The sequence below is a fragment of the Cydia pomonella genome, chromosome 23 (assembly GCF_033807575.1).
Source record: "Cydia pomonella isolate Wapato2018A chromosome 23, ilCydPomo1, whole genome shotgun sequence".
Classification (NCBI taxonomy): domain Eukaryota; kingdom Metazoa; phylum Arthropoda; class Insecta; order Lepidoptera; family Tortricidae; genus Cydia; species Cydia pomonella.
In genome coordinates, this window is record NC_084725.1 from 11,975,964 (window position 1) to 11,988,811 (window position 12,848).

Consider the following 12,848-nt stretch of genomic DNA (forward strand, 5'->3'; position numbering starts at 1 on the left):
TTTTACAGTCTAAATTGTTCTACATATCGAACTATCACTTTTTGTTAAGCTGTTACAGAATGGTAGATAGTTTTGAAGCGTTGTTTGATCCGCTACTTTTGATGCTGACTGTACCAATGAGTTTTTTTTTTCGAAAGTTATGTACGAAATATCATTTGATATTTACCAGTCGCTTTTCGGTGAAGGAAAACATCGTGAGGAAACCGGACTAATTCCAATAAGGTCTAGTTTACCCTCTGGGTTGGAAGGTCAGATGGCAGTCGCTTTCGTCGACACGCATCAGTCGATGATAACATACGTCTCCTCTTCTTCCTCGCGCTGTCCCAGCATTTTGCCACGACTCATGGGAGCCTGGGGTTCGCTTGGCATCTAATCCCAAGAATTGGCGTAGGCACTAGTTTTTACTAAAGGTCATATGAGCTTCATATGAGCATTTGATGCTCGTGAAAATATTTTCACGAGGTCCAGCGTTGGCATCGCTTCCATCACCAAGTTCGAACATAGCCAATAGTGGTACCTGTAGACGGGCACGCCGGCGCGCATGAGTATGTTGGGGTTCATGATGGTGACGAGCTGGTGCAGCAGGTCGGGCTGCAGCTGGAACAGCTCGGGGGCCTCGGCTTTCATGGCGGCTTCGAACTGCTCGGCCTTCGAGCCTGGCACGCCGTACCTGTATACAAAGATTATTAAAAAAATATTTAAAGTTTGTTTTTTTTTTGTATTGTAAAGTTGTTTACCTTTTGATGTGTCTTTTTGTTGGAAATTATTGCATAACGCTCTTTAAAATTTAGCTTATATTAGTTATGAGAACAAAAAAATTAAAATAATCGTATATGATTTATAATTGTTATAATTTTTTGTGACTTATTTTTAAAAACAGTTTTTTTTTTTTTAAATAAAAAGACACATCGAGATCGCTTTCCTTCTTTCTAATGAAAAAATAAACCGGCCAAGTGCGAGTCGGACTCGCACAGGAAGGGTTCCGCCGTACCATTATCTATAAAAACGGTCACCCATCCAATTACTGACCCCGCCCGACGTTGCTTAACTCCGGTGATTGGATGAGAACCTCGAGATTGCAAAGAAATATTTATTTTATTCTGTTTTTAGTATTTGTTGTTATAGCGGCAACAGAAATACATAATCAGTAGAAATTACAACTGGCTAACTATAACGGTTCATGAGGTACAACTTGGTGACAGACGGACGGACGGACAGCGGAATCTCAGTAATAGGGTCCCGTTTGACCCTTTGGGTACGGAACCCTAAAAGACTAACTATAACTTTTGACCGCGATTTCGTTAGAGCTCTTACACCCCAGCGTTTCTGCGCCGCGTTTTCTCGGCGTTTCCATACAAAATTATACGCCGCGTTTTCTCGGCGTTTCCATACAAAATTAAACGCCGCGAAGTCGAAATAGTCCCACTAACCCATGGTAACTCCAGGTTTAACCGGTTAACTCTGGGTTAGTGGGATGGTGCTAGTGACGCTTAGACGACAACCCTATATCATCATCTTTTTGTACTGTTTTTCGCAAAATATTTAGGTTTTGAAAAGGCGATGAAACTATTTTTAACACGCTTTTATTAGGTCGACCTGTATGTAACTACAAAGACAAGCCATAACTTAACCATCTTCCATGGATCATCGTGAAAATTGGCAGCTGTATGTAGTTCGGATGACAATACAATAATATGGTACTGTCGAACTGATCTGATGATGGAGCCGGCAGATATGAACTGGAACTTCATGTTGGAACTTCGTATCATAGCTGTGTTTGGATTTGTTAGAAAAGTCTTGTAATGAACTTTGACCACGATTAGGTTTCAAGGTCTGATGATGAAGCCGGAAGATAGGCACTGGCATTCCATGGCGGAATATCGTATCATAGTCGTTTTTGCACATTTTTAGTTTTTACGTGCATTTATAAAAGCGTGTTTTTCTAGTGTTTTATTAAACTATTAATTTATTGAATCTGAGCCGTTAAAGGGATAAAGATTGCCGAACTTTAGAGAGAATAAACGAAAACATTCTCACCAAGTCTTAGGCTCGCCCCAATGTAAATAATTGATGGAATAACTCCAGTGGTCCTCGTTATGCCAGCAGAACGTCGCAAAACACATGCCCACGTACAGCCAAGGGACCTACGAACAAATTAAATTGTTAAAACAGTACTTAAACTACCGTGCGCGTTGGAGGGCCTGCCATCTTGTGGCTTGAATCGGAAACATAAACATAATGGGATAATGTCGGGGATATTCGCGGTGAACCACCTTAAGGGCGAAAATCTTTAAAAAGTAAAGTAAATAGGCGTTATTGTATGATTTATGTTATTTACATCCATGAATTTTACATAAAGACAACGCATTTCGAAGTTATTTGTAAAAAAATACAAATTCTCCGAAAAGGACTTAAGTCTCTACAAAAGACCTTAGTCTCTAATAAGTTAAAAACAAGTGCTGCCATCTGAATGAAGTTCTCGAACTTTGTCTCGTGCATAGGAGGTTCTGCCATCTAGTGGGCTACATTGGAAGTGTAAACTTCACATTTACATCTCGCGCAAAAATTCTGACGTCTCCTGTGCTGCCCCCTACGTTTATACACGCTCCCTATACATATCGGCAACAAAGTTAAGACAACGCACAACACAAAAACTTGTGTGGGTTCATATTAGGATTTTGAAATTATTACTAGAATACATACAAAACATATTTAAATACTTAATTGATAAATTAGTTTGTAATCTTTTTTATGTGATAAAATAAAACAAAAACTTAGAAAACTGCACCTTCATTCCAGATATGTCTGCGTTAATGTGTCCAAGTACAGAGCCCTCCAGGACGGGCAAGTTGTTCAGGTTCCAACTCGACTCAGCATATTGCTGCTCGCCGGGGTATAGATGTGCACTTGACTTTGTAGGGAATCCTGGACAAGAATTATTATAAATTATAATACTTATTTCACGGAAAACGTAAGAATATTAAAAACTAGTGGTATATTTCAGAGACACACGCAACACCAAGCTATACGTGCTTGGTTCACCGTCTCATACGAAACGCCGTTAACCTATTGACCGCCACAGTCGGCTCTGGCCGTCATCGGAAAGTCTTGCCAAGGACGCCAACGTCGGCTACAGCCGACAGCTTCGCCAATTGAATAGGAAATTTCGCGGAACTCCATAAAGTTCAGTTTCGCTTAAATAATCGCGTGTGCCTGGCGTCCGGGGCGCGGCATATTCCTTCGCCGTCTGGCGTTCAAGAGGTTAAAAACAACGTCATATTTCCGCGGATCGAAGCGACCTTATAAACATTTATACTTTTTAATATAGTTGCTCAAAAAATCGTTACTTTACGTAGCTGTTCAGCGTTTGCAAAGTCACTTTTTACTTTTCCAGTGTATTCGTATTTGTAAGGATGGTATTCCACCTGTCCAATTTCTTGGTCTAATGTGTATTCGCGTCTCACATTTTGCTTAATGAGAGAGTGAGACGCAACGCACGTTGGTCCAAGAAATTGGACAGGTGGAATACCGTCTTAGCTCATCCCATGCAATGCAACCAATATTTCTTCTATTAAGCCTTCTTCGCAAAACTATTAAAAAAACGTCTTTCGTAGGTGTGTACGTGTCATTATGCACATTTGATATGTACTATTACAACGCAGAAGAATGCGCAAGTACGATATTTCATACACATCAGTACCCCTAGTGTAAATTTTATCGACATCATAACGTGACGAACGCGTTTGCGTTAAGTCTCATTTTGTATAGGATTTTGAGTTTCCAAAACGTCCCGCTTGGCGCACTCTTTCTAAATCCAATACAAAATGAGACTAAACGCAAACGCGTACGTCACGTTTCAAAATCGAATTTAGTTACACTAGGGGTAAAACGTATTTTACACTTACAAAAATTATAAATGTTGGGTTCACTATGCCATGTACTAGAACGAACGCCTACCCTATAATTTATTTCGCCTTGTATGACGACTAACTGACTGTTTAGGTACCGATAATTTAAATAATTTATTTGTTATTGTAGTGTTTCATTGAATAATAATTATAGACTTATGATATTTACTTGAAACTTTTGTACTTTAGCGTGTAGTTGCGCTCTCTCGGAAAGGTTTCCACGGAAGACCAGCGTCGAGATCCTTAGGTGGTATCTTGACATTAAGCTGAGTGGAGAGCTTTTCAGTGACGCTTAATAATAAATTGATTCTGTCGTCTCAAGTATCACCTAAACTTAAGCGTTTTCTGAATAAATTTCTTCTATTCTACTCTATTCTAAACAGTATGTTTTGAGATATTTATTTACATATCGTAAAAATAGAAACAATATAATAATATTTTTTTTATACTACGTCGGTGGCAAACAAGCCTACGGCCCGCCTGATGGTAAGCAGTATCCGTAGCCTATGTACGCCTGCAACTCCAGAGGAGTTACATGCGCGTTGCCGACCCTAACCCCCTCCCACCCCTCGTTGAGCTTTGGCAACCTTACTCACCGGCAGGAACACAACACTATGAGTAGGGTCTAGTGTTAATTGTCTACACATAGACCACTCAGCCACTTCATGGCTTTGTCGCTCAATCTGACAAATTCGGACTGATTGTCCGAGATCTCTGGTGTGAGTGATCATTGTGTTCATATATTAATCTCTTCTATTTTACTTGCTGCGAAGCTCTCGTTTCGAATAATGTAGTTGCAGCAGCCAGAGTTAATTACTCTTTATCACCACCCAGGAGACACGTGGGGTATCTAAGGTAATCTTCCCGCGGACGCGAGTAATCATTGTCCCCCCATGTTTTGAGATAATTTTTTATACTACTACTAAGATATACTAAGGGTTTTTGAATTAAAAATGCCACTCACCAGATCCGTGGTCCATAGAGTGGAGGTCAGCGCCGTACTCTACCGTGACGTCTTCGTCTATCGATGAAACTACCCGCCAGAACTCCTTTTCTACCGTTGGTGTTGGCACCATCTAAAAAAATCGTTCAAATATACATAACGTCAATTGTAAGATTCTGTTTAGCCCAATGGTTGACTGGTAGAGAATGCCTTAAATAAATAAAATAAATAAATATTTATAGGACATTATTACATAAATTGACTAAAGTCCCACAGTAAGCTCAATAAGGCTTGTGTTGAGGGTACTTAGACAACGATATATATATAATATATAAATTTATAAATACTTAAATACATAGAAAACACCCATGACTCAGGAACAAATATCCATGCTCATCACACGAACAAATGCCCTTAAGGGATTAAGTTTCGTCTTGAATATATTTTTTTAATATTTTTTATTAAGTCCGCCATTTGTAGTTTGTTGTATTGTGCAATAAAGCTTAAATAAATAAATAAAATCCTGAAACCCAAATTGTTTTGTTTATATTTGGAACATTCAGTTTCACGACAATAGTCATGCTCTGAACGTGGGTCGTTTTTGTTCGAAAAAGTGTGCAGAAAATAATACGTTCCTGCTCTATACTCTGTATCTTTAGGTATTTAAATTAAACAAACAATTTGTACATTTTCGGGTAAGTAGTTATGTACGGTCCGTACAAGGATTAACATTTCGCTCATCAGCACTTTCCGTCAGTCAGCATTTATTTTACCTATATGAGACAGTACATGTCCGACCGCCGCGGAGTGTATTCAATAATTGTATCATTTTTATCATGTTATCAATAAATCATTATATCGGTGGAAACTGCAGTTTCCACCGATATAATAAGTTATAACATATATTGGTTAACCGACCAAATACAAAACCACCTAAATCTGTGACTGAACGACCTGACTTTAACCTACGTTATTGGATCATGTAATGTTTTCATCTACCCTCAACTGGCTTAAGGAGCCATTTGAGGGTAGATTTTGTTCACTTTTATTTAAATACCTAAGATATAGAGTATTAAGCACTGTACTTTCTAATTACGTTTTTAGGGTTCCGTAGCCAAATGGCAAAAAACGGAACCCTTATAGATTCGTCATGTCCGTCTGTCTGTCCGATTCTGTCACAGCCACTTTTTTCCGAAACTATAAAAGCTATACTGTTCAAACTTGGTAAGTAGATGTATTCTATGAACCGCATTATGATGTTCACACAAAAATAGAAAAAAAACAATAAATTTTGGGGGTTCCCCATACTTAGAACTGAAACTCAAAAAATCTTTTTTCATCAAACTCATACGTGTGGGGTATCTATGGATAGGTCTTTAAAAATGATATTGAGGTTTCTAATATCATTTTTTTCTAAACTGAAAAGTTTGCGCGAGAGACACTTCCAAAGTGGTAAAAAGTGTGTCCCCCCCCCCCCCCCCCCCCCCGTAACTTCTAAAATAACAGAATGAAAAATCTAAAAAAAATATATGATATACATTGCCATGCAAACTTCCACCGAAAATTGGTTCGAACGAGATCTAGTAAGTAGTTTTTTTTTAATACGTCATAAAAATTTAAAAAAAAATTTTTTTCATCAAACCCATACGTGTGGGGTATCTATGGATAGGTCTTCAAAAATGATATTTAGGTTTCTAATATCATTTTTTTCTAAACTGAATAGTTTGCGCGAGAGACACTTCCAAAGTGAAAAAATGTGTGTCCCCCCCCCCCCTGTAACTTCTAAAATAACAGAATGAAAAATCTAAAAAAAATATATGATATACATTGCCATGCAAACTTCCACCGAAAATTGGTTCGAACGAGATCTAGTAAGTAGTTTTTTTTTAATACGTCATAAAAATTAAAAAAAAAAAAAATTTTTTCATCAAACCCATACGTGTGGGGTATCTATGGATAGGTCTTCAAAAATGATATTTAGGTTTCTAATATCATTTTTTTCTAAACTGAATAGTTTGCGCGAGAGACACTTCCAAAGTGAAAAAATGTGTGTCCCCCCCCCTGTAACTTCTAAAATAACAGAATGAAAAATCTAAAAAAAATATATGATATACATTACCATGCAAACTTCCACCGAAAATTGGTTTGAACGAGATCTAGTGAATAGTTTTTTTTTAATACGTCAATAAATTAAAAAAAAAATTTTTCATCAAACCCATACGTGTGGGGTATCTATGGATAGGTCTTCAAAAATGATATTTAGGTTCCTAACATCATTTTTTTCTAAACTGAATAGTTTGCGCGAGAGACAGTTCCAAAGTGGTAAAATGTGTGTCCAAAGTGGTAAAATGTTGAACAAGATCTAGCAAGTAGATTTTTTTTTAATACGTCTTAAATGGTACGGAACCCTTCATGCGCGAGTCCGACTCGCACTTGGCCGCTTTTTTCATATTTTCCTTATTTTTTCGATAAACAACTAAAAGTTTGGTTTAAAATGGATTTGTTGTACAATTCTATTCTGATGATTAACGCCCCATTACATTAATAACGATATTTTTTACCCAATTTTTTTTTCTTTTTTAATACTACGTCGGTGGCAAACAAGCATACGGCCCGCCTGATGGTAAGCAGTCTCCGTAGCCTATGTACGCCTGCAACTCCAGAGGAGTTACATGCGCGTTGCCGACCCTAAACCCGCCACCCTTCGTTGAGCTCTGGCAACCTTACTCACCGGCAGGAACACAACACTATGAGTAGGGTCTAGTGTTATTTGGCTGCTGTTTTCTGTAAGGTGGAGGTACTTCCCCAGTTGGGCTCTGCTCTAGATCTGGAATGACATCCACTGGCTGTGCCCTACCACACAAAGCGAGATGACATTCACAATGCCTATACCTCTCTTTTGGACGTAGTTTAAGGACGTACCCGAGTCCAAAATCGTTAATTAAAAGTAAGAAATACTACTGAAGTTTATACTTAGCCATGTTTTTATAAATGCACATGTATTTTACTTTCCTCGTATTCTAAATGAAAACTAGAGTGTTTAACTCGGGTGCCTTTCATCCTTTCGTTAACAATCTACCCAGGGCAGAAAAGTAATAGTATACTATGAAATATCTCATGGAATACATACAAAATTTTAACAAAGGGTTTCGTAATACGCGTTGTCATGTCTAACGTTAAATGTTGATCATTCATTATTCTTTATTATTTATATTTAGACGCCTACTCCTTTATCAATTTATAAAACACAGTGTAAAATATAAACATCAAATTCTCACATGTACGGGCATATTGAAATAGTCGGACTTGAACTGGTCGGCCATCTCTCCGAACTGCTGCAGCGTGTACTCTCGCGACGCCTGCTCGAATCCAAACGCCTCTGTCGGCTTTGACACCTGTACACGTAAATAGTTAAACGAGGCTCTGTCGTGTCCTAAGTTTTATTTCATTATTTTAACTGAAAATTTACAAAATGTGGAAACAGAGGTGCAAAATTAGGGATTAAAAAAAAACAATAGTTCAACAATTTTTTTTTTGTAGTAACACTAAACGCATTTTGTCTGTTGTTGGCGTTTTCTGTTCGTAGGCCGAACCACAATGGAAGGCCCCGCGGGCCTGTTTATTACTTTTAACGACTTGCTTATTCTAAGTATTCTCCAATCCTATTTCAAATTTCAAATCATACTTTAGTCGCCACGCAGCCGTAGTGCGAACGAGCACACGGGGCCGCGAGGCCGAAAACTTGAATTTCATTAAGCGAGACCGAAGGCCGAATCTTGGACTTGGACTAAAGGGCAAAACATTACATTTTCATGCTGTATTATTGCGACAGCCATTAACTCAATGGAGGGTCCCGTGGGCCTGTTCATTATTTCTAACGACTTGCTTATACTCCAATGATATTTCAAACGATGCTTCATCATACTTTAGTCGCCACGCAGCCGCAGTGCTAGCGAGCACGGGGCCGCGAGACCGAAAACTTGAATTTCATTAGTGAGACCGAAGGCCAAATCTTTGACGAAATATTAAATTTTCATGCTGTATGCATGCGACAGCAATCATTTATTTTATTTTATTTTAAATTAAAGAGGCTTTTTTTCGGAAGGTTAGAATCTTCTGATTTAGTTGAAAAACTCACCTCTTCTGCGAGGCAGATGAGGCAACGCCAGACACGCCAGTTGCCCTCGGCACGATAGCAAGCGGAGGCACGAGGCAGAATGTGTGATATGAATCGTCACAATCACAACCGTCACACGACAGTATTTGTTCCAAGATGTTATCTAGCAGATATCTTACCTCTTCTGCGAGGCAAACGGGGCAACGCCAGTCGCCCTTGGGCACAATAGCGAGCGGAGGCACGAGGCAGAATGTGTGATATGAATCGTCACAACCATCGCATAACAGCATTTGTTCCTCGATGTCACCTCGTCCGCAGACGCGGCACATGTATTTTGCCAGCTGAAAATGAAACATAATTAAAAATTTCATTTTTAGGGTTCCGTGCCCAAAGGGTAAAACGGGACCCTATTACTAAAAATCCGCTGCCGTCCGCCTGTCACCAGGCTGTATCTCATGCACCGTGATAGCTAGACAGTTGAAATTTTCACAGATGATGTATTTCTGTTGCCGTTATAACAACAAATATTAAAAAGTACGGAACCCTCGATGGGCGAGTCCGACTCGCACTTGTCAAGATTTTTTTTTGTTGGTTTTATTGGTCTTGATTGTTAGTATGAAGCGAAGTCAACCTTTACGTCAAAAACAATTTTCCTCTATAATTATTCTCGGCAGGAATAGTAATTCGTGGATTCGTCGTCTTTGTCGGACTCTGCTACGCATCGTCCCGACAAAATCGACCCTCATTCAAGAATTGCCCTTTCCGACCTCTGCAATAATACAGTATTAGGAATGTTAAAGTTACCGGGTCCAGGGCGCCCGGGCCGCCGGCGCCGGGCGTGGAGGGCGGCGCGGGCGTGACGGACACGGTCATGTTGCTCATGCGGTGCTCGCGCAGGCGCGTGGCGCGCGGGCTGAAGGAATGGTAAAGTTACCGGGTCCAGGGCGCCCGGGCCGCCGGCGCCGGGCGTGGAGGGCGGCGCGGGCGTGACGGACACGGTCATGTTGCTCATGCGGTGCTCGCGCAGGCGCGTGGCGCGCGGGCTGAAGGAATGGTAAAGTTACCGGGTCCAGGGCGCCCGGGCCGCCGGCGCCGGGCGTGGAGGGCGGCGCGGGCGTGACGGACACGGTCATGTTGCTCATGCGGTGCTCGCGCAGGCGCGTGGCGCGCGGGCTGAAGGAATGGTAAAGTTACCGGGTCCAGGGCGCCCGGGCCGCCGGCGCCGGGCGTGGAGGGCGGCGCGGGCGTGACGGACACGGTCATGTTGCTCATGCGGTGCTCGCGCAGGCGCGTGGCGCGCGGGCTGAAGGAATGGTAAAGTTACCGGGTCCAGGGCGCCCGGGCCGCCGGCGCCGGGCGTGGAGGGCGGCGCGGGCGTGACGGACACGGTCATGTTGCTCATGCGGTGCTCGCGCAGGCGCGTGGCGCGCGGGCTGAAGGAATGGTAAAGTTACCGGGTCCAGGGCGCCCGGGCCGCCGGCGCCGGGCGTGGAGGGCGGCGCGGGCGTGACGGACACGGTCATGTTGCTCATGCGGTGCTCGCGCAGGCGCGTGGCGCGCGGGCTGAAGGAATGGTAAAGTTACCGGGTCCAGGGCGCCCGGGCCGCCGGCGCCGGGCGTGGAGGGCGGCGCGGGCGTGACGGACACGGTCATGTTGCTCATGCGGTGCTCGCGCAGGCGCGTGGCGCGCGGGCTGAAGGAATGGTAAAGTTACCGGGTCCAGGGCGCCCGGGCCGCCGGCGCCGGGCGTGGAGGGCGGCGCGGGCGTGACGGACACGGTCATGTTGCTCATGCGGTGCTCGCGCAGGCGCGTGGCGCGCGGGCTGAAGGAATGGTAAAGTTACCGGGTCCAGGGCGCCCGGGCCGCCGGCGCCGGGCGTGGAGGGCGGCGCGGGCGTGACGGACACGGTCATGTTGCTCATGCGGTGCTCGCGCAGGCGCGTGGCGCGCGGGCTGAAGGAATGGTAAAGTTACCGGGTCCAGGGCGCCCGGGCCGCCGGCGCCGGGCGTGGAGGGCGGCGCGGGCGTGACGGACACGGTCATGTTGCTCATGCGGTGCTCGCGCAGGCGCGTGGCGCGCGGGCTGAAGGAATGGTAAAGTTACCGGGTCCAGGGCGCCCGGGCCGCCGGCGCCGGGCGTGGAGGGCGGCGCGGGCGTGACGGACACGGTCATGTTGCTCATGCGGTGCTCGCGCAGGCGCGTGGCGCGCGGGCTGAAGGAATGGTAAAGTTACCGGGTCCAGGGCGCCCGGGCCGCCGGCGCCGGGCGTGGAGGGCGGCGCGGGCGTGACGGACACGGTCATGTTGCTCATGCGGTGCTCGCGCAGGCGCGTGGCGCGCGGGCTGAAGGAATGGTAAAGTTACCGGGTCCAGGGCGCCCGGGCCGCCGGCGCCGGGCGTGGAGGGCGGCGCGGGCGTGACGGACACGGTCATGTTGCTCATGCGGTGCTCGCGCAGGCGCGTGGCGCGCGGGCTGAAGGAATGGTAAAGTTACCGGGTCCAGGGCGCCCGGGCCGCCGGCGCCGGGCGTGGAGGGCGGCGCGGGCGTGACGGACACGGTCATGTTGCTCATGCGGTGCTCGCGCAGGCGCGTGGCGCGCGGGCTGAAGGAATGGTAAAGTTACCGGGTCCAGGGCGCCCGGGCCGCCGGCGCCGGGCGTGGAGGGCGGCGCGGGCGTGACGGACACGGTCATGTTGCTCATGCGGTGCTCGCGCAGGCGCGTGGCGCGCGGGCTGAAGGAATGGTAAAGTTACCGGGTCCAGGGCGCCCGGGCCGCCGGCGCCGGGCGTGGAGGGCGGCGCGGGCGTGACGGACACGGTCATGTTGCTCATGCGGTGCTCGCGCAGGCGCGTGGCGCGCGGGCTGAAGGAATGGTAAAGTTACCGGGTCCAGGGCGCCCGGGCCGCCGGCGCCGGGCGTGGAGGGCGGCGCGGGCGTGACGGACACGGTCATGTTGCTCATGCGGTGCTCGCGCAGGCGCGTGGCGCGCGGGCTGAAGGAATGGTAAAGTTACCGGGTCCAGGGCGCCCGGGCCGCCGGCGCCGGGCGTGGAGGGCGGCGCGGGCGTGACGGACACGGTCATGTTGCTCATGCGGTGCTCGCGCAGGCGCGTGGCGCGCGGGCTGAAGGAATGGTAAAGTTACCGGGTCCAGGGCGCCCGGGCCGCCGGCGCCGGGCGTGGAGGGCGGCGCGGGCGTGACGGACACGGTCATGTTGCTCATGCGGTGCTCGCGCAGGCGCGTGGCGCGCGGGCTGAAGGAATGGTAAAGTTACCGGGTCCAGGGCGCCCGGGCCGCCGGCGCCGGGCGTGGAGGGCGGCGCGGGCGTGACGGACACGGTCATGTTGCTCATGCGGTGCTCGCGCAGGCGCGTGGCGCGCGGGCTGAAGGAATGGTAAAGTTACCGGGTCCAGGGCGCCCGGGCCGCCGGCGCCGGGCGTGGAGGGCGGCGCGGGCGTGACGGACACGGTCATGTTGCTCATGCGGTGCTCGCGCAGGCGCGTGGCGCGCGGGCTGAAGGAATGGTAAAGTTACCGGGTCCAGGGCGCCCGGGCCGCCGGCGCCGGGCGTGGAGGGCGGCGCGGGCGTGACGGACACGGTCATGTTGCTCATGCGGTGCTCGCGCAGGCGCGTGGCGCGCGGCTCGCGTCCGCGCGCGCCGCAGCTGCCGCCCGCCGACATCCACTTGTTCTCGCGGGGGCCTGAGGGAACAAATAGTTTTTTATTAAGTTGTTTTTGTTTAGTCTTAATTTTTTTATGTCTTCTGTTTCGTTGACGTATGTGCCGCCACTATCATAGTTTTAAGTCAGGTCCCCACTGAAAACCAGCGCCACGGATTGCCGCGGCATTATGCTGAGTGGGGATCCTATTTTAGCGTCCA

General features: G+C 47.0%; 1 protein-coding gene across 1 annotated transcript in view; it reads right to left on the bottom strand.

Moving 5' to 3' along the window:
- The window catches only part of LOC133530646 (lysine-specific demethylase 5-like), a 63,376-nt gene that overhangs the window by 36,958 nt on the left and 13,570 nt on the right, over positions 1-12,848 (bottom strand). The window contains exons 6-12 of the mRNA XM_061868663.1: positions 12,503-12,669; positions 9,148-9,309; positions 8,130-8,246; positions 4,873-4,984; positions 2,789-2,925; positions 2,038-2,144; positions 518-670 (exon numbers count right to left, since the gene is read on the bottom strand). Coding sequence (XP_061724647.1) covers positions 518-670; positions 2,038-2,144; positions 2,789-2,925; positions 4,873-4,984; positions 8,130-8,246; positions 9,148-9,309; positions 12,503-12,669 — 955 coding nt within the window. The remainder of the gene's footprint in view (positions 1-517; positions 671-2,037; positions 2,145-2,788; positions 2,926-4,872; positions 4,985-8,129; positions 8,247-9,147; positions 9,310-12,502; positions 12,670-12,848) is intronic.